This window comes from Tubulanus polymorphus, chromosome 5, assembly GCF_964204645.1.
Source record: "Tubulanus polymorphus chromosome 5, tnTubPoly1.2, whole genome shotgun sequence".
Lineage (NCBI taxonomy): Eukaryota > Metazoa > Nemertea > Palaeonemertea > Tubulaniformes > Tubulanidae > Tubulanus > Tubulanus polymorphus.
In genome coordinates this window covers 806,931-832,226 of record NC_134029.1, presented here as the reverse complement: position 1 = coordinate 832,226, position 25,296 = coordinate 806,931, and the positions used below count along the sequence as shown (strand labels likewise).

At 37.9% G+C, this 25,296-nt stretch overlaps 4 protein-coding genes across 7 annotated transcripts; 3 read left to right on the top strand and 1 right to left on the bottom strand.

The window, feature by feature from the left end:
- Positions 1–2,266: 2,266 nt before the first annotated feature.
- On the top strand, positions 2,267–3,214 carry LOC141905287 (uncharacterized). The gene has a single exon (XM_074794119.1). The coding sequence runs from the start codon at positions 2,267–2,269 to the stop codon at positions 3,212–3,214; it is 948 nt and encodes a 315-aa protein (XP_074650220.1).
- A 2,848-nt stretch (positions 3,215–6,062) lies between these two features.
- On the top strand, positions 6,063–12,922 carry LOC141905424 (uncharacterized). 3 transcript variants are annotated; one of them, XM_074794284.1, is made up of 12 exons: positions 6,063–6,153; positions 6,868–7,020; positions 7,296–7,489; positions 8,098–8,308; positions 8,740–8,861; positions 8,969–9,076; positions 9,231–9,266; positions 9,343–9,477; positions 9,846–9,884; positions 9,963–10,025; positions 10,137–10,368; positions 10,820–12,922. In XM_074794284.1, exons 2-12 carry the CDS (start codon positions 6,905–6,907, stop codon positions 11,133–11,135), a joined length of 1,572 nt encoding a protein of 523 aa, XP_074650385.1. In that variant the 5' UTR covers positions 6,063–6,153; positions 6,868–6,904; the 3' UTR covers positions 11,136–12,922. The 3 variants fall into 3 exon arrangements, with proteins under 3 accessions (XP_074650385.1, XP_074650384.1, XP_074650383.1); XM_074794283.1 differs by having other exon boundaries at positions 8,933–9,076; positions 9,346–9,477; XM_074794282.1 differs by having other exon boundaries at positions 8,933–9,076.
- A 2,718-nt stretch (positions 12,923–15,640) lies between these two features.
- Positions 15,641–19,911, bottom strand: LOC141905738 (putative protein phosphatase 2C T23F11.1). 2 transcript variants are annotated; one of them, XM_074794737.1, is made up of 10 exons: positions 19,798–19,911; positions 19,171–19,291; positions 18,861–18,944; positions 18,707–18,772; positions 18,563–18,628; positions 18,360–18,433; positions 17,786–17,927; positions 17,609–17,692; positions 17,373–17,518; positions 15,641–16,681 (listed from the first exon to the last, which is right to left on the bottom strand). In XM_074794737.1, exons 2-10 carry the CDS (start codon positions 19,271–19,273, stop codon positions 16,442–16,444), a joined length of 1,005 nt encoding a protein of 334 aa, XP_074650838.1. In that variant the 5' UTR covers positions 19,274–19,291; positions 19,798–19,911; the 3' UTR covers positions 15,641–16,441. The 2 variants fall into 2 exon arrangements, with proteins under 2 accessions (XP_074650838.1, XP_074650839.1); XM_074794738.1 differs by lacking the exon at positions 19,798–19,911 and adding an exon at positions 19,720–19,790.
- A 400-nt stretch (positions 19,912–20,311) lies between these two features.
- Positions 20,312–24,836, top strand: LOC141905154 (peptidyl-prolyl cis-trans isomerase FKBP8-like). Its single transcript, XM_074793927.1, has 13 exons — positions 20,312–20,443; positions 20,714–21,169; positions 21,976–22,096; positions 22,248–22,405; positions 22,597–22,744; positions 22,843–22,930; positions 23,020–23,130; positions 23,228–23,302; positions 23,382–23,499; positions 23,723–23,812; positions 24,127–24,204; positions 24,289–24,420; positions 24,496–24,836. The coding sequence occupies exons 1-13, from the start codon at positions 20,381–20,383 to the stop codon at positions 24,577–24,579; spliced, it is 1,722 nt and encodes a 573-aa protein (XP_074650028.1). The 5' UTR covers positions 20,312–20,380; the 3' UTR covers positions 24,580–24,836.
- The last annotated feature ends 460 nt before the right edge of the window (positions 24,837–25,296 follow it).

Below are 25,296 nucleotides of genomic sequence, written 5' to 3'. Positions count from 1 at the left end.
ACGAAGAATTGATCGCAATGCACGGGGGATGGTAACAAGCGAGCCGATTCTGCCTGAACTCTCAGTTTAAACTACCTCCCGGCACGTTTCGATTCGGTCGGTGACGATGACGTCACTCCACTCATCCGCGAACACCAGACGACCGATGAATGCGTCACTTCCGGTGCCCGCGGATACGCGATTATTTACTCTCTAGACCCTGATTTTAGTGTTAACGCATATCGCTATTAAAGCTCTATATTTCTAGTACGTCTGAATAATTGGTTTTGCCGACATACACGCGCCGTATCACTAAAACAGCCAATAACTAAATCTTGTTCGCTATTGAAATACGGATAAGTGATGATAGTATATGGAAACTCGGTATCGTTCTAATCGAGAAGTGCAATGGGACGTATAGAAATCTATATAGAAATACGATACATGTAAAATATGCGCAAACAAGTCCAAATCCATCCTGTATTCGTGACTTACGTAGTTATCTGTCAATTGTCAGGGGCGTTAGGCGTACGTATATAAAAAAATATCCTGTAGCTATCAAATCTAATAGAATAGAAAGTTATAGAGTATACCCGTTTCATTAAAAATAAAAGGAATAAAAATGCAAGAGACCATCGTTAATTGTGAAGAAAAAACTAAAAAGCGGGAAAATAAACAAGGAATACAAGTTGATTGAGTACATTTTCAATAAGAAGACCGTAACCTCGTGTCATAAACTTTTGATTTTAATTCATGACACGTAGATATATTTCATTTTTAATGTTTAAATCTCTATGAAGTGGGAATCATCTTATGATCTATCGAATCTGTTCCGGCTTGGTTGTCGCATGGTAATCCAAATTAAATCTGAATCTTTTTTAAGGTCAAAGAGGATCGTGCAAGATTAACACCTATAGTGGTCGTTTCAAATTAATGAGGAATTTGTCTGTTGATAAAATGATTGCGTATTTTTTTTCTTATTCCATCATATTTCATTCTCCGGACGAAGATTTGCGATTTCTCTTTTGAATCACTCCATCGGTTCATAAAAAATCGTCGAAACAAAACAAAAACCTGTAATTGAGGTCAGTTGGAAGGTAAAGTGATGTCGTAGTTGCGATATTACTATTGAACTGAAATAGTCAGCGGAGGTGTGAAAAACGTGCTACTCGTGGTGAAACTAAGGGACACGGTATCCTACGACACCCGTCACAAACAAACCACAACTATGACAGATGGAATATTAGACAGAATTCAAAATTGTTGAAATAAATTAGTTGATCTTAAAATCAGTGTGTATTATCTTAATGACAAACTGCATCCGTTGACGTATTTGACATTTAATGTTAATTGTCACCCGAATATTTGCGCCAAATATTTCATGAAACACGCGTCAGATTACTGCAATTACTACAAACAACATATTTAAGAGTAATAATTAGAAGTGCCTTCGTTTATTGATTAATTCACTGATCAAATAATTACACTCTTAATAATTTCACGTAAATTTCTATCAATTACTTGAAATTAGTGAAGGGACTAATTGAATGATTGTTGACGTATTAAATTCGTGTTTCTGATCGAAATGATAATAATATTCATTTATTATAGTATTAATTATATTATTATTGTCAAAATGTAGAAAATGAAAAAATGAATGCTTTTTGATACAAATTCACAAAAACGCACACGAGAAAAATGTACTGGACTATACAACAACAGATTGAACTCATGAATGTAAAATGACTTTGATTTACTTGAAACAAATTGATTGAAAATGATATTTTTTTCATAAAGATATTCAATTCATTCAAAATTTTGAAAAGAGATACAATCGGGGTTCAGAAAATGTAATATATATATATAGAATAATTTGTCCTTTTTAGAAATTATAAACTTGAATTAATTTCAGCTGCCTCATGCTAACCCGATTTTCATGTTTTCATATTGTTTCACGTGGAATTGACTTCAGATATTTCATATTTATTTCGCCCTGTGTTTGAGATAATGTTTTCTATTTTGTTTGAAAATTTCGCCCAGTATTTTCGTAAATATTTATCAAATCGCTCGCCAGCAGTGGATACAAGTGAGACCAACATTGCTGGCAAGTGTGATTAACAAACGTCAAGCATTGTTCGCTGTGACGCGGTTGTTTGTAAGTTTGTTTCTAACGGGTTTGTCCGCGAATTCCCGGCGCATTCGGTATAAATACCATACGAACTCCAGCCCTGGTCATCAGTTTTCTGTAAACCGTTTACCAGATTCTTCTCGCTCAAAACTAGAGAAGATGTCCAACAGTCTACCATTCAGCATCGAGTTCTTGACGACTCCGCACAATCACCATCAAACCAGCTGTAAGATGATCGACCTACCGCCTTTGAGAAGTCTATCGCCGATTTCTGATTCGTTTGGTTTCGAAGAAAATCAACATCAGCGCCGAACACCATCACCGTTATCTTTAAACGGTAGTTTAGATACGCCTAGTAAGAGTATCGCGTCTTCCTGTGACTCGCCGAGGAGTGCTCCGTCGCCGACCGGTTCTGACGATGTCGCCGAAACGATCTTCGCTCTGGAACAACAAGCCGCGTCGATACAAACCAGGAATAAGGATAAACCGGGACATTCTTACATCGCGTTGATATCTATGGCGATACTCAGTCGTCCGGATAGACGCATGGTACTCAACGATATCTACGAATACATCATGACGAACTTCGCGTATTACAATAATTCGAACAAAGCTTGGAGAAATAGCGTACGTCATAATCTCTCCCTGAACGAATGTTTCGTTAAGTGCGGTCGAGCTGAGAACGGTAAAGGGAATTATTGGGCGATTCATCAGGCTTGCGTCGATGATTTCGCTCGCGGTGATTTCCGTCGTCGAAACGCCCGGCGCCGCGCCCGACGAGGAACCAGAGATCTGGATATACCCGAGATACCGGTAAATAGCGCGCAGAAATACAACGTCGGCTACGTTCAAATGAGCTGTCCGCCGACTTACCGACCCAGTTCATACCATCCTTATAGATCTTACCAACAAACTGGATATAATAGATACGCTGCGATGACCGGTACCTCCAGTTGTATCCCACAACTGGCACCTGCAGCAGCCGCACCTGCGTTAACAGCTGCGTTCTCGTCGCATCATTCGCGTATCGTTTCGTCCGCGAATACGACGTATTACACGACGACGACTCAGCCGCTGCAGCTGCAGCTACCGTTTCAAAACTGGTAGAAAGAAATATCTGCTTAAAAACTGAAAAAAGTCGTGTGGATGTTTGAAGTGATATTTGATAACGACTGAACCAGGTGTATATAGATGAAATATCGGGTGCTATAATTGTAGTTCATTTAGTTTGATGTGATGTGAGTATATAACTTCAATGTAAATATGTATATGTATATTATATGTACGAATATCAATAAAATTCAAGTATCAAAAATTAATTTCATGATTTTCATTTTAGTTTTTTTTTTCGATCTGGGAATTTTCTTTGTCCGGGGATTTCTATCTGATTACATTGAGTTCGACAATGACTGAAATGATTTATCTAAACTTTCTTCACCCTTCTTCACTATGAGTTCTCAATTTTTGATCAATTGTTATCAATCTCCATTTTCTCCATTTTCTTGCGAATATTGCGACTGCTGTAAATTGTATTCAATGATCAAAAGTTGCTGATTTAATTTACATGCTGAAAATCAGCAAATAAAGCTACATATATTGATTCCTGGACTCAGTTTCGCGTGTTGATGATTATATGAGTTTAATGCTAACAAATAAATAATTTTCATATATTTCCCTCAACACACACACACACGTCATATCTCACTCGCTGGTGAATCATGAATTCAACGACTGTTAGTCGACCGTACCACAGTTATATCATCATGATGTCTGTAGAGAATAAGTCTGGAAGCTACCGCATGTTTTCATTGGTATTTCTATTGGTTATCTTCTTACTGGGGGCTTTTGGAAATTCAGCTACTTTTCTGATAATGATAAGTCGTAGATTCCGCAGTTTATCTTACGCTAACTATCTGATCGCTTTGTCTATCAGTGATTTTGTATTCTGTTTTGATTTTACACTGATGCCTGTTTTACAATTTTTGCTCTTGTATCTAAACAGCGGTTTCTTTTTCATGATGAATTCACTGATCAGTTGTCAAATCTACGAATTCTTTATGGCATCTATGGGAGCTAGCAGTTCGTGGTTGATAGTAGCGATTATCTACAACTTTTTTCGATATTTGAAATGGTCTAGTGCCTTAATTCTAAGCACTGCCAGCTGGCTAGCACTGGATCCTCTATAACCATATAGCGCACATAAAACCGGTCCAACATTGTATGCATGAGTTATGAAAAATAAATATACTATAAATAGCCATTGTAAAACTGACAATCAAAACAGGACAATTTACTAATCAACACTGTTCATATATCCTCATTTATAAAAAATACTGCTCCACTTTATTTGATAGAACATCAGTTTGATGGTTGCTATAAACTGAACTGACCAATTGAAAAGTTTTAAGATGAATAATGAACACGTATGTGTCGTTTTATTCTCATGACAAAATTACACCTTGCTAAATGACAGGTATTTAATCGAGGAATTATCTTGTAAGTTCCTAGTAAATAAATGAACTGCACTTTAAAAACAGCTCAACATAAAAGAGACAAATCCTACTAAGTCATCGTGGAAAGCTTAGTATTAACTTAACGTTCTAAATTTCATTTTCATTAACATCATTTGTACTAGACAACTAGAATTTTCGCTGCACCTTGTCTTAACTAAAGATCTTCAAACATTATCAGTTCGCTCATTTAATTCAATGTTATTTTAGGGAAAACATGACAATGATTTTACTATCGATAACTAATCATGTTTATAGCTGTTTAACATTCTTTCTAAAAAAAAGTAAAATGTATCTCCCAAATATTATCCTTAAAACAATTAACAGTTACAGCAGTGATAGGGTGTGGTATATAGGTAAAAGGACGCGTGATCTTTCATCAGTTATTCGAAGCATTTTATCGAATCAGTTATTTTTTAGTGTGTTTGATTTAGTTAAGGTTTATGGTTATTTGTTTTGTTTATTACTAACTGTCCGATAGAACACTTAAAACAACAACAGAAAGGATCTCAAGAGGTTGGGAAACACGGAGAAGGTTGTTCTATGAAAGAAGAACCTTTAATAATTAGATTAAGTTGATAGGAAAAAATTCCTGATGACGGAGCCCTATATTAACTTATTGTTTGTTGGTTTTGTTTATCTTTTTATTACTTATAGTTTTATTTGTTTTTTTTTTAATTTTGTTATGTAGTTTTGTTTATTTTTTTTTAAATTATGTTCTCTGTATTTTGTTCTATTTATTACTATTTACATCAGGAATTTTTTACCGGTGAGATTTTGGGCTCACTTAAAAAAGTGCTACAAATTCACTGCTGCACCTAAAGTGATTTGATGAATCGATTTGAATTTGATACCGTGTTAAATTCAAAGATTAGACCAAATCAAATTTGATTTTGCCAGGATTAATTATACGATTTTACTTAAAATCAAATTAAATATGACGTGATAGATTTGCCTTATGGTAAATATCTTGGAAGGAAACATATATTGAGGTGGCGCTAGCGTGAACGGATCGAAAAAATCTTCAACTAGCAAGTGGCATTTGACAACTAGCAATTGGCAACAAGCCCAACTAGCAAATGGCAACTAGCAACTGGCAACTGGCATGCCGTCTTCCATAGTAGAATTGTCCATCATTGCACCTACTTGTCAGTCATGCTCCGTGTCACATGGAAGAGAATGCGTTCACGGCTTTAAACTGATTAAAATCTTTATTTGCGAAAAAAAATGTCTAGCGTGTGAGAATTACAAGTGGAAGGAAAAGGCTACTTCATGTATTTCTAGTCAATGGAGCAAAGCCATTAGGTTAGTATTGATAAGAAGTTCCAACCCGGAGCGTTTCCCTGTTAGCGTCCAAACATTATTAGACTGGTTAGTCTAATATTTTGGGACAGGCAACCAGTCTAGACTTTTGGCGAAGGTGAAATTGAATTGAATTTAATTTAATTGACTTGAAGTTTCCATGAACGAACGATCTGCGACAAATAGATGGATCAGTACTGGACCAGTTGAATATATACATAAAACAGGTTTCCAGTAAGTGAGTCTAAATGATAGTTATTTCATGAATTAAACTCTTTCCCCGACGTGACAGTAGTCATGTCAGTGACAGTGACAGTCACGAGTCAGTGACAGTAGTCATGTCCACTGTCCACAACCACAGCCACAGGGACTTGTCACAATTGATAGTGAATGAATAAAACCAATATCAATGACCAGATCCACTATCCCTGTATAATATAAAAACAAGGGTGGCAACAAATTTTCAATCTGACAATGACTTCTCCACTTCAATCGACTGTAATTCCAAAAATTCTCAACCGATTCACACGAAATAAGCTTTAATACAACCTAGAAGACTTTCTGCTTCGAACGAGCCTTCAACCACCACTCTCCGACAATTATCTCACAACGAAATCTCACAACAGACCATCGTTTTATATCTATATTACCCTGCGTATATAGAAGGGATTGCTATGGTGTCATCGCGAGGGGGAGGTGATGAAAAATGTTTGACCTCAAGCTCAGTCAAATAAATGGCAACACCTGAAAAATTGCTTTGCCTTTTGTACCCAATTGACAATATAGATCTTATACCAATTGGAATAGGACTTGCCGAATGGATGGGCTTATATCTATTTAGAAAAGTATCCCGTCGATATAGGCCTAACGTTTAAAGAACAAAACAATTGATTTAAAATTTCGACATTTTGATTTTCACCGACGCTCGTTGTTTTCTATTATTTACAGCTAAACCTAAAAACAAACTGATCCTCATTCAATCAACATGAACCTTGGAGAAGTGAAAATATTGTACAAAAAAGGCCTTTGCCTATTGCTTTTGATAACTGCGGTGAAAATGGACGATCAGTGTCGACATCTTGATCTAAATTTACCCAAACAGTAAGTAGTTCATTCAGGTCAAACAGAGTCAGTGTTCTGATTGGTCTAAAGCTGGTCACCGCATTAAACAGGCAAACACAAGCTTATGATCGGGTTACAACTAATCACCAGACATTAACAAACTGGCCACATATTGGGTCGAAACGGAAAGTACCCTTAAATGATTTACAAATGACATCTAAGAAATCTATAATAGATGAAACTAAAGGAACTAGTTAAACATATGAAATGTCCTAAATCATGATGTGAATTGTGAAACTGATTTTCTGTTACAGATTGTACTGTAATGAACGAGGTATAAATTACTGCATCGACTGTGATTTGCTGAAGTATTTGAGAAACCCGTATGATCCAACGTTAAGATTTAATGATCATTGTAAGACCTCGTACCCTGTTGATCCCACTGTACGGCCGCAGAATGTACGTCAGTGTATGTCGGAGGATATACGAGATCTTTCAAAAGTTCCAGGTACGTAAATCACCACGGACCCAGTTCGCCGCGGACCCAGTTCACCGCGGACCCAGTTCACCGCGGACCCAGTTCGCTCCGGACCCAGTTCACCACGGACCCAGTTCACTGCGGACCCAGTTCACCGCGGACCCAGTTCGCTCCGGACCCAGTTCACCGCGGACCCAGTTTGCCGCGGACCCAGTTCGCCGCAGACCCAGTTCGCCGCGGACCCAGTTCACCGAATTCTCCATGGTTTAAATTTGACTCCGCAGTTAAAGCATTTAAAATGAAATTATTTCAAATCAAAGTTAAATCTACCCTATCTTGGGACTCCTGGGTTCAATGCCTGTCTTGAAAATTCACCACGAACCAGTTATGAACCGCGGAGCGATATATTGACAAAGAATTGTTGAAGAACTGGATTATATTATGTGTTTAAGAGATTTTTGGGGTTTCGTGAGAAGTTTAAGCTTAAAACTGTTAAGTTTGAATTGTTGTCCTCATTGAAAACACGAAATAAGCTAGACGGAGGATATAAAAAACCTGAGTTTGGCTTTTCATAAATCTGGGCCCTTAGATATTCTTCCAGAGCAACTATTAGTAAATCATACCGTTTTGTATTACAGCCTGTTCGTCATTGGTATCAGAGATTCCAATAGGTGGCAGTATCGAGTACGGATGGATGTCTATCGGGCCGCTGATTACTCTGAGTAGATTCAACGGATGGAATATTAGTGTAGGCGAGGGCCCCAATGTTCCTCCGTGGAAGGTACATGAAATTGAAAAACAGACAGTCGGACGTACTCATAATTTCAGCGGCCAATCAGTTCTATTCAGGTAAGAGTATTAAACGGGTCAGTTTAAGATTAGCTGTTTAAAGAACTGTGAGATTCTGTAATTTCTTTGGCTCGAGGAGGGCTTTCTAATCAAGGCTCGATTTATGCAATCCTATCGATGTTTACAATTCTGGAGAGTGTTCTCTGGATACGTGTGATCTTCCATTGTTGGTATCCCGCTGTGTCGTAGTATCCCAGTTTCAGCCTTTGATTTAAGTATATAATCAAGAAAACATGGTAAAGAATGGTATCTATTGGTTGAATCAGAAATTTCATGTACCCTATCAGGATAATTTCATTCAATTTCTAGTAAAGTGACAAAAAATCTTGTATAGGCCTACTGGGATGCTACCAAAATCGAGCCCTGCCCAATGATGTTAGAATGATGTTATTGCTGTGTAAACTCACTCTGTATTTTTCATATTTGGATAGAAATTGGGACGGCCGGACACAGGCGTTATCCTGCTCAGATGAACTGTTGACTTGGAATGAGACGATAAATGGTACCGATCAACCTCCACCTGTGATTCCTATTAGTACTGTACCTACCTCAGGTAAGATCACATTCAATCTGCGTTTTATATAAAGCACGGTCTTTTTAATCTAATCACTTTTATTTCTAAAGGTGCTTCGGATAATGGCGGCTCATCTCGTGTTGTAGAAATTACAGTAGGTGTGATTGCAGGAGTAGCATTGATAGTTATAATTGTTGTGTACTGTGTTAGGAAAAAATATTTATCTTCTACTCCATCGGATAGTCCCGAAGAAGGTATGCATCAGTAAATTGCTTTGCTTAAAATTTTGTGTTAATTAATAAATGATTAAGTTGTGTTGCTAATTAATTATACCTTCTCTTGTGGATCACAACTATTCATTACTAGAATCATAAGTTTATTTTGAATAACACTTGTATTGTATTACAGTTCCCTTAAGTGTTAGTAATGGTGATAAACAAGTTGGTGAGTACCCAGTATGAAATGTGCGCATGAATGATTGAATCAAAGTTTGATATATCTAAATGTATTTGTTTACTAGTAGTTAATGGAAGCGGCCCACCATCGAATCATGGGGAATCAGTGTTGACAGCTAATGGCACCGGCCCACCACCTGTCGATCAGCGTGATATAAAGATTACAGTTGACGAAGATTCTACACCTACGAATGATAACTGTGAGTTTGAATTTGATTCATACATCATCCAGTTCAACAGTTCTCGGGTGTTTGACTTTAGGATGGAAATAATGGACAGATATCATTTGAACAGGGTCGTGCTGCCCCGAACCACCCTTTAATATTACAATGTAGTGAAGAGTGGAAGATCAGTGTAATGATAAGTTATCAATGTCTTGTGGGATGCTGGGTGAAGGTTGAGGGGCACAGGTTCCAGGGTGAGGGGGCTGCGGATCCTAGTTGAGTGGCTGGAGGCTCCAGAGTGAGGGGGCTCCAGGGTGCAGGCTGAGAGTGGACATTCAGACTCCACGCTGCTGATTTATTAGATCAAATGTTTGAACTTAAATCTCTTATTCTTCAATTTCCAGACGCTCAAAATAATAACGCGATAGAAACGACGTCATCAGGTGAGATATTGAATTCAGTTCTGTATGAAACAATCAATCTGAATGATTAATTAATTAATATAATGGTGATTATTTCAGCTTATAATCGCAATGTCAATCGTGGTATATTTGAAGACTTTGGTAGATATAAACCTAGTATTGGTAAGTTTTTGGAATTTTCTGAAAAAATAATTCTCAAATCTAAACAATCACCCTTTTCTCTAAATGTTCGTTTCAATTCGTGGCGCATTAAATCTTGTTTCGTTCTCATAGGTAATATCACATGTGCAGTGAATGCCTGTGACCTGGGGCACTATATACTCGGTGAGCTAGAAAAACAAGCATTTGTGATTAAGTATGATGAAAGTATGGCACGACCGGCACTTATCGATGAAAGGTTGTTTGAATTCATGAAGCGTGACGTGACTCTTTGGAAGATTTTCTTCAGTGTTTGGCTGGATTTGATTGGAGAAGATACTCCACAAAATTGCATTTCTATGATTGAGTAAGTGGTTATAATGGCAAATGATAATTCTATACTGAATGAAGCTGTGAATCCTGCATCCCTTCAGACAATCTGCTGTGCTGGGTGCGGACAGCAGACAGAGAGGGAGGGAGAGGGAGAGGGAGAGGGAGAGGGAGAGGGAGAGGGAGAGGGAGAGGGAGAGGGAGAGGGAGAGGGAGAGGGAGAGGGAGAGGGAGAGGGAGAGGGAGAGGGAGAGGGAGAGGGAGAGGGAGAGGGAGAGGGAGAGGGAGAGGGAGAGGGAGAGGGAGAGGGAGAGAGGGAGAGAGAGAGAGAGAGAGAGAGAGAGAGAGAGAGAGAGAGAGAGAGAGAGAGAGAGAGAGAGAGAGAGAGAGAGAGGGAGTACAAATAGCAGATAATCCAGGGGTGCAGGATATAGTTAGCAGATAGAAACCTGCTTCAACTTATATCATCTGTATCTTTATATTTTAAGGAAATACAATAAGAGCGAATTGGTTAAGTCTCTGAGCTTTCTTCACAGAAGACACCCTGATGTGGTGAAAGTGTTCCATATTTTGGAATTTTCCAAGCATTTCACCGTGTGTCCAGTATTCTGCATTCTATATAAAGATGATGGACACATCAGCCAGTGTAACGCGTGCTCGCAGATTTTCAATGAACATTGTGCCAATTGTAAATTATGTACGAACGGATGGTACGCACAACACAAATCTAGCAGTCCTTCCAGTAGCGGTTTAACTGTTGACATTCCTGGTAGTTCAACATCAAATACTGAGTGTGACGTGTAATGTTTGTCAGTGTGGAGGACATTCTATTGTACTCATAGATATAAACCAGGACTGAAGAAACTATTGGGTCAGACTCGACAAACAACTGCTAGTCTGGATCCTAGTGTCTTGGATTCTTAGAGGATATTCCGCTTGAGCTTCTAAGATTAGATTATTTCTTAGATTGTCATCGATATTGTTTTTGGTTTTAATGAATTTTTGTTTAATCATGTAATAATCATTTACAAGTTAAGCCTTAATCTTATCATATGTGACTAAAATGAATACTTATGTATTACATAGAGACTAAGTATCTTAGTTTAGATGTATTTATTTGTATGTGAACAAACTATTAGGGATCACTTGATTCATACACTGCAGTCAGTGGAAGGTGTTGAGAAGGGTCAGTGATGAAGGTGGTCAGTGGTGTCACCTCCATGCTGAGAGACAGGAGATTCGCTCAAGTCGGGTCATTTGAAACTATAAAAATGTGTCTGACTTAAATGAAATTCGAGTTGGATGTTACGTATTTCATATATAGTGTCACCAAATATAAACATCAGAGTTCAACGATTATCAGAGTTGATCGGATTCGACTTGGGTGAAGTTTTCAGTACTTTATTTTAATCAGTAAATACATATACATCATCGAGTAATAATTCAAATACAGGTTATAATCATGTGATATTTAGGGTAGATTTGTATATAGTTCTTGTTAACTTTATAATAAAAAATGTGAACATGACATGTGAACACAGTGCATGCACTAGTGTGTACAGCGATAGATTACATGCATTAGAGTGATTTGTGAATCTGTATCAGATCATTATCACGTAAAATACGTATTGAAACAAATTATGACAAATGAATTAGATATTTCATAGCTCCCAACCCTGAAGCTGGAAACCTGGCTATAACTGATAGTGTTTGAGTATTTGTATGAGACTATTGTCTGTTTATGTCTTTGTACTTACATGTACCGTTGTATCACATCGAAATTGTTTATTTTTTACTTTTTTACTGTGATGATGTCATATCGAATCGAATTGTAAATTCCCTCCACCTCTGTTGTATTTTCATCACTTGTGCTGAACGCCTCTAAACTTCACAGCGTATTAAGTCTCAGAGATATAGCCAACCACTGTTAGAAAATGAATGGAACACAAGACTCTGCTTGCCTCGGATATCTCCAATAAATTAGAATTCTCTCAAAGGTATGTGAATCGTGGGGCAGTGAAAGCAGGAATCAATGGATTGGAAATGGCTCGTGACTGCAGTCTACTGTAGATGTTGAACTGTGATCTTAGTCTCATTTTAACACTGCTGTTATGTAATTACCTGTACTTTTACCAGTTACTCTTATGAAATGTTTTTATCAAATTTAGGAATTTTAACTCATGTGATTTAAAAATCTAGATAATTGAGCTACTGAGAGCTTCTAAACGCCTGTAGCCAGCTCCAATCCTCCAGTTGTGAGTCAAGATTTTACTCTAGTGAAACTAATTGAAAATGAACTAATTTACCTCTGCAGAGTCTCAGACGACAGCAGAGAACAATAAATCACTAGATCACTTGTGAAGTTAACTCGTGACTGGTAAACTTTAGAGTTCAGTTCCAAATATTTTAACTGAAAGCCAAATTTCAATCTAGAACTGGAACTTGGTGCTGTCAGCCCTCAGCAGCGGTACTTGGTGCTGTCAGCCCTCAGCAGCGGTACTTGGTGCTGTCAGCCCTCAGCAGCCTAATAATGTTAATACAAAAGTTATATTCTATAAAATTTAAATCATTTATATTTCTTATGAACAATTGTGAATGAATATACTATTATTATATTGGATCATTTACCGGTATGCTTTTTTTTCAAAGGTTTCAATTTCGTCTGATTCGGGAGATGATTTGAGTCAAGGTCAAGAATTACAGTACACAATTACACTTACCCCTCTCCAAATGCGTACGTAATAAATGAATGACCCCTAACGCAGAAAAGTGTTTACTTTTGGTTAAGCCTTACTGCTACAAACCATCCATGTAAGTCCAGACGTCAACGAAGTTTAGACAGCAAAAGAAACATATGACACATCTATTCTTAGAAATATCAACGATCAATAATTTTATTGGAAATATAAATAGATCCCACTTTACAATATTTTATTTACCTTTTACATGGAACGTAGAAATATAATATTCAATCAACATTTTATTCGAACTATTTCCATCCACGAAAAATTAATGGATCAAAGATTTATCGCGAAAGAAGGAAACATGGCATGTTTCAATGCAAGGTGTATAGAGGTCTTGCAGCCGTGTGCATGACTTGAGCACGCCATATTGGTCGACGAACGCTATAAGTGATTTACATGACAAACTCCAGGGGCCGGTTCCATAGTCGAGACTTAAGTCCAAAAGTGGTCTTAACTCCTAAGACTGGTCTTTAGCTGTTAGAATAGCTAATGAACTAAGATAGTCTTAGACTGGTCTTACGTTTAAGCCATGACTATGTAACCGGCCCCTGAAGTTTGTAAATCCCCTGATTACGTCTTGTTGTTATGTATGACAAGTATAAGGCATCGGTTGACAAAACTACATCACGTGCAAGACCTGTATAGCTGACTTATTTCGGAATAAATCGGAATCATACCATGGAAGTATAAACTATATACGTCGATGGTTAGAGTGAATGTTGAGAGACAAGTAAAACGACATCACAATCAACATTCAAACACAAAACTACAGCATTTACTTTACAGAAAACTAGACGCAATTCAGAGAACGAAAAAAATCTAACCGACTACTAATGAAACTGTAATACTGAACAATGTCGACAAACTGCACACCGCTTAATGATTCACAAATACTCATTACTACTATATGTACAAATTATTTACAAAATGAAATCACCTTTAATATTGACTAGACTCGATTTCGAACGTAACGCACACGTTTACAGACAACTGAATCAACACAAAACAGTCAGACAGTTAATGATTAAATAGAACTCATAGATAATTAAACAGCACGACCCAGTTTCATAGTTCTCCGTTTAGATTTGACTCGGAAACGAACACCAAACCGAGATATCTATACAACTGAATCCAAGGACCAGTAACAGTCATGACTGTAGTCCAATCCAAAAGTGGTCTTAAACAGTAAGACTAGTTTTAAATAAAGTACAGAACTAAGATGGTCTCAGACCGGTCTTAAATCTAAGCCATGAATATGAAACTGGATCCAGGAGAATAAATGCAGTAAATTAATTTGACAAGAAGAACGCCGGAGACTAGGATTAGGATAGAGCCCGAATGAGACAACACTTCAGGTGTACTGTAAATACTGAATCAACGCTTTCATTTCATAACTAAATTAAAATAATAGCAATGAACTGATTGACAGTAGACTACCTGCTTACAAACCAGTAAATACCCGGTCCAAATATGGACAAGAGTTAGTGAGTGTGTTCCTCCCTAAAGTCATGTAGTACGCCTATACAATACAATATTCAATAAATACTTTATCTTTAAATAGCACTTCAACCTAATATATTGATGATAACCGTACATTTCTATATCAAACACTTCGATGATCGGACAAAAATAAAATCTATTCACGTCATCTTTAATCTATTTATACATGTATATGTCATAGTATGATGTAATGTTATTGCACACGGAGTATTCCAATAAATCACCTCTCGGTTCGGTTTCATGAAAAAGTTGTAAAAAAGTTTGAATTATCTGCCTTATCGATAGCATGAAGTAACAAATAGCGATCAAACCAAATATTTGAGTTGAACTTTTTCGTGAAACTGGGCCCTGGAGACAAGATTAGGAACTAGCTCCAGGTTCCACAGTTTGACTCACAACTGTGGAACTGGGTCCTGCAGTTAACTGTATTATTATAATTTCATTGATAATGAACTGATCTCTGATGACTAGTAATTATGGCACTGATGAACACTGATATAAAATATGCCCTTATATCATGACTATTAAGGCCGACAACAACTTACAGTAAACCCCACCTAACTCTGGACAAACTAGGACCACTTCAAAATCAGTCCGAGTTCCCGAAAAATGAAATCAGAGGAAATCAGAAAATAGTTTCGTTTTTGTCCCAGATAGTCACAAGGCAGGGTTTACTGCATTACATGAATTCAATATTTTCAAAAGATTTCTCTGTACAGCAGAGCTACAGCAGGGCTACAGCAGAGCTACAGCAGGGCTACAGCAGAGCTACAGCAGGGCTACAGCAGAGCTACAGCAGGGCTACAGCAGAGCTACAGCGGAGCTACAGCGGGGCTACAGCGGAGCTACAGCGGAGCTACAGCGGGGCTACAGCGGGGCTACAGCGGAGCTACAGCAGAGCTACAGCAGGGCTACAGCAGAGCTACAGCAGGGCTACAGCAGAGCTACAGCAGGGCTACAGCAGAGCTACAGCAGAGCTACAGCAGGGCTACAGCAGAGCTACAGCAGGGCTACAGCGGAGCTACAGCGGAGCTACAGCGGAGCTACAGCGGAGCTACAGCGGAGCTACAGCGGGGCTACAGCGGGGCTACAGCGGGGCTACAGCAGGGCTACAGCAGGGCTACAGCAGAGCTACAGCAGGGCTACAGCAGGGCTATGTCGTTTATTTAAAAGAAATCATGAGGTTCAGCTGCACATTATAAGTACGACTATATTAGGACAACAGTATTCAATCATTATAATCGGGATAAAAAGAATACAGAAATAATTTGGAAGATTTTTGATAGTTTAGGAAACAATAATTCAATGATGTAATATCAATATTGAGAATAACATTGAAACATTGTATCAGGGTTTGTAGCAGTCGGACTGAGGCAAAATTAAATAAGCGCGTTTTTCTGACTGAGATCCCGGCAATTTTCTAAATTAATAATTCGAAACCATGAAATTAGAAAATGCATTCGTAATCAAATTTGTCAATAGAAATTTCCTGTGATTGAATTTAATCCGAAAAGTAAATACTTTCTAGTACGTTCAGGATTTCACATACCAGGTATCACTATTATAAGGCTTATCCCAAATTTTAAGATAGTTGACGATTTTCAGAAGTTGCCAGACTTACTACAAACCCTGTGTGCGAATACGATGAAGTTTCTCCTCTGAATGGTTTTGTTTTTTGTGAGCAATAATAACGATATTGATTCCCGTCATAAAAACACCACAAAGGAATGAATGACGACATCTTTCCGTTGAAATTAGTCGTAGAAAATACTCCTTTTTGTACATCAATAAATTTGGAAACGTTTCCAATAATATTCCGAGTCACACTGAGTATTAAATGATGGATATGAGAAGTTGATTTATTCTCTATCCGGCTCTGGTCTCATCGACTGATTGCGGCTCCACGGCAGCGGCAGCAGCAGCAGATGAAGCTTGCTGGAATTCTAGGATCGGTCCTAACACCGACGGGTTCGAGCAGCGTTCAGCGAGATCGTCGTACGTACCGCCCTGTAAGAAACACACTAACACAACCGTCATATTATCACATCCTAGACCACCGGCCTGACAATCAGGAGCAAGACATTTAGTCATCAGTTCTTCACAAATCTACAAAAAACAAATCGAAAACTTTTATAGTAACAAACAACAGCAATAAACAGGACAATAGACGAGCATCAGTCTGAAGAATGAAATTCAACCATAAAGATAAACTAAGAGAGTAGTGACGTTTAGACTCAATGCTATGAGACATTTTCAAAACTAAGAGAGTATTGACGTTTAGACTCAATTCTATGAGACATTTTTAAAACTAAGAGAGTAGTGAGGTTTAGACTCAACTCTACGAGCCATTTTCAAAACCAAGAGAGCAGTGACGTTAAGACTCAATTCTGAGCCATTTTCAAAACTAAGAGAGTAGTGACGTTTAGACTCAATGCTATGAGACATTTTCAAAACTAAGAGAGTAGTGACGTTCAGACTCAATGCGATGAGACATTTTCAAAACTAAGAGAGTAGTGACGTTTAGACTCAATTCTATGAGACATTTTCAAAATTGCCACTACTCTCAGAGTCTTTCTTGTCATCATTGGCTTTTCTCATTCACCATTCAGCAATAAACAACCTATGTGCCATGAAAGACACACTCATGAAATATTTCCTCATCCAAGGGAGGAGGGCGAGAATTGGCCACTTCATGTTCTTATGTTTAAAATTGTGTGCAGCATTAGGGAAAAGGAAGGAGGGGGATGAAAATCAGCAAGATACTGAACCAACACCCCTTCCCCTAAACAGAACTTACAAATTCAGGTTCCATACGTTGAGCCACTCGAACTCGCACAAAATCGACCACTTCTTGATTCGTTAGAACATCCCAAATACCGTCGCAGGCCAAAACAAGAAACTCAACATCAGGACTTAGATCTCTATTCGTTACATCGGGAAAAGCTACAAAATAAACATCATCAATTTGTAATCTTAGTAACCACGTAAAGAAGCTGAAAATCATTTGAATCTCGTTTTTAGTAGAAGTCTAACCCGTTACTATCTGTTCTTCTGCTGGTTTTTTCTCATTTTTCTTGAACATGAAATCTCCGAGAGCCCGTGATAAAGCTAGGTTACCTACAAAACGCAAACAGACAAAGAGCACTCGCAATGAATTCCATCTATTTGAGTCAGTCGGGTTATATTTCAATTTGATGTTTAATAACTAACCATTAACTCTATTAAACTCGACCCATCCTCCAGCAGCTATTATACGCTTAGTTTCTAATTCATTGCTCGGTTTATGATCCTGAGATAAAGCTTCTGATCGTCCTCTGACACTGATTACCGCACGTGAATCACCAACATTTCCCTACAGATAATCAATATCACAGACCTGTATCAATCTGTGCAGCCTGGGCTTCCAATAAAAAACTGTAACTACAGCCACAGGAGTCTTTTTTCTGTTTTCAATAAATTTGTATTCTTATCCTTAATGGAGAAACTGAAAACTGTGGTCATGTGTGTGAATTATTGAACTCTTTAAATGCCCTCTGTTCATCATTGTAATGCTTTTTTCTTGCTTGTATTATCACCTCGTGTCATTTCCATGCCGTGCATTTCTCATTTTTATCATTTTGTGTTTGTTATTTTATCGCATGTATTCATCACTCTTTGTCTTAATGTACCCTGTACTCTTGTATTCATGTTTATATTTTATTGCGTGTCATTTCCTATGCAATTTGTTTATAATCATATGGAGCAATAAAATAAAGGTTCAAGAAATTAATGATAAGACACATACACAGTATAGTAATCCATCTTTCAATAACACTGTTACTGATGTGGTTCCTGCGAGTTCATCTTTCATACTATCGTCTGTGAAAAATAGAAAAAATATTCATTGAATATTTTTTGAATGATTGAATTAATTGAATCAATTAGAAAGAAAGATTTTCTGCGGGCAAATAATTTGACTACAATGAAAACTTTCCGGCATAATTTTACCTTTTAACATGTCTTCATCCAATGATAGAAAACCTTCTTTTATTGCTTCATGTATCTGACCTTGACCTGAAATATGGCATAAGAAAATGATCTCCGTTTAACGATGAATTTCTCGAGGTGTAAATGAATCGTTGTATGACTCACTGTATGCGGGATGGTTGATGATTTTCTGATGTAAGTTATCGCCGGCGTACTGAGCTACTTTAGCACCTGAAACAATTTTACTCAAAATTAATCATTCCTACAAAACAAATCAAAATGATAGAAAAATCATTTTATAATGATTTGATTTTCTCACCTCCGTGGCCATCGAATACTCCAAAGAAACAAGCATCTTTATCACCGGGTAATGATAGTAGATTAGTATGAGCATCTTCCATATCTTAATCACAGTGTTAAAGACTTTATACTAAGTTTTATCATATTAAATTTCTTAGATTGAATGGTATATCATTTAACCCTGGTTATAGATTTTGTTTTTGAGAATTTTGATGAATAACGCCGATACTCAGTTTCATTCAAAAAAGGTACCGTTCGTTAGGCCTACCGTATGCTCAGTAAAACATGAGAACTGCTGGAATGCCTCTCAGTATAAAAGTAAAGGATACTCATTCTCCAACCCTGCATACACGATGAACCAACTTTCACTAAATGATTTGAACAACTCGAAGTTTCCTTCGCCGTCACTGGTTCCGATAAAGTCTGACCCATCTTTCAATGTTTTATTATCTGAAATGATGAATCGACAAAATTATGCGCTAACATAGCTGGTAGGTAGTCGTATGGTATCTACCATCTGAAATTAAAATCAAGATCAGACAATAGGTTCATTACATATAGTCATAGACCTAGTAATTGATAGAGGCCTACGATTGATTAAGAGCTAGGCCTAGCTAGAGAGAAGCCAGGTTTAACTTGTCTTTTGATTGATTGTCAAGAAGAATTGTCAAGATAGGGATTGGGAAAATGTGTTGTAGTCATTTTTAGGAAGTGACATGAAAAGTATTGAATATTATACAATCAGTTAGTGGGGAGGTAAAGGATAGATGGGTTTGGCAACGGTCACGAAAGGAAAGAAGAAAGAAAGGTTACGAAGAGAACAGGAAGGAAGGTTTAGAATAGATCATTAGATGGAAGAAAAGTTGTTTCTTGTTGACCTGTCTCTGCTGTTAGACGATAAACCAAGGCGTTCAGTTCAACAAATATAACAACAGCCATTGAGAACTGTGACTGACCTGAGGGGCATCGATAGAATAGTTCATCGGGTTAAACAGATAACAGTACTTGATTGAAACAGTACAGAAAATTTACTGAAATCAGATTTAATTTGTCCAGCGCCTAACAACACACCGTTATGGTGAAAGGATGAGTTTACGCGCAGGAAAAAGTTCGCATTAAAAAGGCACGTAATCTTCACATCGATGCATTTTTATTTATTCAAATTTATTTCATTCGTATTCATTTTAAATATTGTCGGCACATGTTAGCAAATCAGCTCACAGAACAATTAAATGGGTTTTCAATATAGAATAAATTGAATTATATTGAAAGTGCTTAAGCCTATCGATTTGTTTCGGAGTCTTCCCTGTTAATATAGTTTGACTATTTCGCCTGATTGAATCAAAACCCCTCTGTACGAATTTATAATGATACAAAAAGGAATTGTATTAGAGACCAAAAATGCCAAAATCTATTTTGACTTCTATTACTGGATGTGATATTATCGGAGTCATCCTCTCAATATATTTCATTGAATTGACCGAATGTCAAACCCCTCGATATAAAAACGAAACTGCGTTGTTTTTTGCTGCAGTGATAATGTCTGAGGAGGTGAAGCATTTTGAAACTGAAGAAACTCAATCAACACAACAAGCGCCATCGGTATGTAAAACACAGGTCGACATGTAAAACTTTATCTTTAGTTTTGATGCGTATTTAGTAGAAATTACGAAATAATCAATAATCTTGTAATCGATCTTAAATCGATAATGACTCAACATTGTCTTGTTGATTGTAACTGACACACCCACCTCAAAGTAACATCACGGGAGTTCTGGGGGGAGAGGGGTCCATGCTATCTCTATGAGAATTTTGTGGTGGTTTTCTGTTAAACAGGCCTTATAAATTAGTATAATTATTATTTTTGTACAGATATTGGATGATGTCGCATCAGATCATACTGCACCTGATGATGTAGGTCCTGCTGGCGATGCTGCACCTGATGATGCAGTACATATTGTACCAGAACATGATGCACCGGAGGATGATGTATCTGCATTGCACGAGGATGCACCAGATACCAAACGGGGTGAAGTTGTGCTAGAAGATGCAGCGAAGGGGGAAGTAAGCCATCAAGATGATGACACCATGGGGCAGGAACCAGTTGTACCTGCTACAGAACCAATTGCACCTGCAGAACCAGCTGCATCTGCAACAGAATCAATTGCACCTGCAGAACCAGCCATACCTCCTACAGAAGCAGCCAAGCCTGCAACAGAATCAGCCAAACCTGCGGAAACAGCTGCACCAGCTACAGAACCAGCTGCACCTACAGAACCAGCCATACCTATAAAACCAGCTGCACCTGCTACGGAACCCGTTGCACCTGTATGTTCATCTTCCACTACAGGTCAATGTATATGTAGTCAAATTTACTGGGCCTCGTTACTTCAAAATCCCAACGCTAAAATAACTCGCGATAAAACCATTATCCGACCGATAGCTACGAAAATCTGGGGTTCAGATCGACAACAGATTTATGCAGCTTACCCCGAGGCAGGGTTATATACATTTACTCCTGACGGTCGTATTCAATGTACCTGTTCAGCTGCTGCAGCTGCTGGTAAACTGCACAATGAGGTAAATTGTGAAGTGATGGATGATTGATAGGAGATGGGTATACTTCTCTATCCGTGATGTCGTCCTGTAGTCCCTCCCCGGTGGTAAGGAGTCGGTCAGTCAGTGCAGGTTAATTACAACTCTTCACATCTGATAATGGTTTATTTCTTTCTGTCCCCAGTTTTTCTGATATTGTGCATGCATTCCATTGGTTCAGGATTAGTCAGTAACCTCTGGGCTGGCCACACTTTCAAATTTCTCAGTTAAAATTTGACTCGGAGTTAAAACATCAGACATATCTAACTGTAGAGTCAAATTTACCTCACAACTGTTGAGTTGGGTTTTAGTTTCATGGGTTACTGGCGAATTCAGGATCTGCTCAGCTATAGCTGTTCTGTGTGTAGGTTTTCAGCTTTGTTCCCTCGAGCTAACAAGAGTTCGCTTAAATACGTACGCGTTTTGCAGTTTGAAATTTGAAAATACTGGCCAACTTATTCTCTGCGTTTTGTAGTGACAAAGATACCTATAATTTATAGGTTTTTTTTAAGTGATTTATTTGTGGTGAAATTTTCCAGGATCCACCTGTCAATGGAAGTGAGGATATTGGCCTGAAAACTGTGAAAGAAGAAGATGACCGAAACAGTATTGATGAATCCGATTTGCCGAAGGAAACTGCCAAAAGTACTGCATCATCAGGTAAAATATGAGACAACTTCTAACACTGTTAATTGAGCAGTTAAACTGCTTTATCATCCACTCTCAATTCGGACAAATTTCGTTTGTAAAATTTGAATCTTTTTGAAAAATATAAAAATCTGACGGCATTGTTGTTTTCGGTGTGTTTTAGATGGTGATAATCCTCCATTAGCGAACGGTGATGAATCTGAAGAATCGGATAAAATGGAAGATGTAATTAAACCAGAGATACCGGATATAGTCAAACATACCGAAGATGCTGATAAAGACTTTATGGATGTGCTCGGAAATGGACAAATTAAAAAGAAGGTATGATAGGCATTCGATCGAGGGACAATTTATGAGAGGAGCCAGTTTCAGTCCATCAGTGAAATATTCAATTCTCTAAAGAATTAAATCTAATTGAGAATTGAGCTCCGTATTTGAATATTTCGGTGTAATAGTTTCATAGGAGACTGACTATTAGGAATAATGTTTGATTTTCGATGTGTATTTGGCAGGTAATTTCAGCCGGAGAAGGAATCACAACTCGTCCGACTCTGAACGATCAGGTGATTGTAACGATGAAGGGTCGTTTATCAGATGGAACTCTAGTCGATGAAATGGCGCATTATGAATTTACGCTCGGTGATGGTGACGTTATTCAAGGTAAAATCCCTGTTTCTTGAACCACTCTCGTACAGCAGGAGCCGATCCTATGGGAGCTACTCGTAAAAACATCACGAGCACTGATTCTATCATTGCAGGTTTAGATCTTGGTATCGCTCTGATGGAGAAGGGTGAGAAAGCTGAATTGACCGTCCAACCAAGATTTGCTTTCGGTGATATGGGCAGGTAATTAATATTAATGAGCAGATGAATTAATCATGACCAGTTTCTACAGTTCTGAGTAGTAATTGTTTTAATTAATGATTAATTCGCAGAGATCCAGACATTCCTCCTGATTCAATTGTTATCTATGAAGTTGAACTGGAAGCTATCGGTGATAAACTGGATTATTCTGTTTTACCCATTTCAAAACGACTTGAATTAGGGTCAGTATTTTACTGGTATTTCCTCACATTACCGTACAGTAACCTGTATACGTAGGATGATTGCGATGATGACGATTATGAAATTGTTTTTATTTAGTGATAAAAAGAGAGAGATTGGTAATAAACATTACACCAGACACGACTATGCTTCATCCGTGAATTCTTATTCAAAGTAAGTTAAAAACTCATTTGAGATCAATTTTAGATTCCTGAATATAACATAAACATGTCTAATTTACAATATTTTATAGAGCTTTATCGATACTTGATGAAAGTATTCAGAGTCCTGATGCTGAAACTGCTGATGTGCAAAAAATGTTAGACGCACAAGTGACGTGTTATAATAACCTGGCTGCCGCACAGTTGAAGGTACATTCTTAGCATCTTTGAAACCCTTTCATTACTGAATAATTAATACCCCGAATGTTCAGGGTTCAGTTCCATAACTCTGAGTTAACTCATCGAAAATGAACTAACTTATACTCAGAATTAACTCTAACTCACAACTTTGGAACTGGGTCCTGGAGATAATTTTAAAATCTTTATCAATTGCTTTTCTGAAAATAAGTGATGATGTTTTGTTTGTTTGTAGTTGAAAGCGTTCGATGCTGCGATAAAATCCTGTGATAGTGTTCTGAAGGCTCAACCCCATGACGTAAAGGCTTTATTCCGCAAAGGAAAGGTCAGTCAGTTATAAACAGTACCATAAACCAGGAGCCAGGTTCATGTCTTAACCATAGAATCAAATTTCAACATGAAACTGTGGAACTCGGTTTGAATATCTGGACGCAGTTCCTCAGTGTTCACATTTGACTCGATTGAAATGAAATGAAAGAGACCTGGTTCCACAGATGTGAGTTAAGAGTTAACTCATGAGTTAACAGCAGTTCGTTTTTGGTGACTTACGGGTAACTTTGAAACAACTGGACCCAGAGTTCAGAGTTAACTGTAATGTCTAGAACTAGTTCTCATGTTTTAACTGATTGTGATTTTCAGGCGCTGACCGGAACCGGTGAAACTGATGAGGCTGTGAAATGTTTACGGAAAGCTCTTCAACTTGAACCCGAAGCGAAGGTGAGGGAAAAAAAACAGTCGATGAAGTTTAATACATTTTCTCTCATCCTTTCTGTCTCTATTCTGCCTCTGTTCTTGCTGTAGGTGATTCACCAGGAATTGTCGAAATTAGTCAATCGACAACTCGCTGAGAAAGAGAAAGAAAAAGATTTGTATCGTAAAATGTTCAGTTCAGATTCCACGCCGAAGCCTCCCCCGAAGAAGAGTAAATTTTCTGTAAGTACTATCAAACCGTTCATGAAGTATTTACGCCAATTTGAGCCGATTGTAGATGATTTGTATTTTCTGCAGGTGCGATGGTACCAGGTCGTCGCTGGTGCTGTGGGTTTAGCTGCTGTTGTGACTGGGATTGTTGTCGCCGCATTAAAACTTTAGATTTCATCTGCTCTCTCTCTCTCTCTCTCTCGAGTCGTGCGAGTTCAGTTGATCGTTTGCGTACTTTTTATATCTGTTTTCCCATCGTTAAAGAACTATTAGACACATGCAATTTCAGTGCTTGTTTTGCTGTGCACTGCATGGTGGTGTGTTTAAACTACTACTACTGCTGCCGCTTGTTGGTAATGGCGTGTAGAATATTGAGGTCGCGTTTTGCTGCTCGAATATTTCTGTTAGTTCCTCCTGGGGTGGATGAAGAAAAGTAAAATTTGTTCTTCTTAAATATAGAATTTAGTTATTTTCGTTTATATTTTATGGAATATTCTCTCTGTGCGGGTGTGGACCAGGAAAATCAAACCTTGACTAGACTTCAACTCACAATGCAGTATCAATCTGCAGCCCACCCTCCGGACGCATTCTTAAAGAAATTCTAATGTAATTTGAGAATGATTGTGCAACAATGCTATAATCATTGCATGACAGTTGAGCCGACAGTAAGCCCGGTTAGCATTAGGAGCCTATGGCCAAGGTTAGTTTTAGAACTGCAGTCATTTTGCTTGGAAAATGGACAAATTTCCTCATTTTTTCAACGAAAATTCCTGGCTACGGGCAAAGCAACTGTACAATCGACACTGACGAACACATCGTTTTCATCAGGTTTCCTGCTCTAGAAATGCATTATCAAACATTCGTCTATCATTGATAGATATGAATATC

Coding starts and splice junctions, on each gene's coding strand:
- LOC141905287 (XM_074794119.1), top strand. CDS start 2,267: ATGTCCAACAGTCTACCATTCAGCATCGAGTTCTTGACGACTCCGCAC.
- LOC141905424 (XM_074794282.1), top strand. CDS start 6,905: ATGAACCTTGGAGAAGTGAAAATATTGTACAAAAAAGGCCTTTGCCTA. Junction 7,490..8,097: donor AGATCTTTCAAAAGTTCCAG/GTACGTAAATCA, acceptor TTTGTATTACAG/CCTGTTCGTCATTGGTATCA. Junction 9,077..9,230: donor ATCGGATAGTCCCGAAGAAG/GTATGCATCAGT, acceptor ATTGTATTACAG/TTCCCTTAAGTGTTAGTAAT.
- LOC141905738 (XM_074794737.1), bottom strand. CDS start 19,273: ATGGGTCAGACTTTATCGGAACCAGTGACGGCGAAGGAAACTTCGAGT. Junction 18,629..18,706: donor CATCAACCATCCCGCATACA/GTGAGTCATACA, acceptor GCCATATTTCAG/GTCAAGGTCAGATACATGAA. Junction 17,519..17,608: donor AGAAGAACAGATAGTAACGG/GTTAGACTTCTA, acceptor TTTATTTTGTAG/CTTTTCCCGATGTAACGAAT.
- LOC141905154 (XM_074793927.1), top strand. CDS start 20,381: ATGTCTGAGGAGGTGAAGCATTTTGAAACTGAAGAAACTCAATCAACA. Junction 23,303..23,381: donor TCCGTGAATTCTTATTCAAA/GTAAGTTAAAAA, acceptor AATATTTTATAG/AGCTTTATCGATACTTGATG. Junction 24,205..24,288: donor AACTTGAACCCGAAGCGAAG/GTGAGGGAAAAA, acceptor TTCTTGCTGTAG/GTGATTCACCAGGAATTGTC.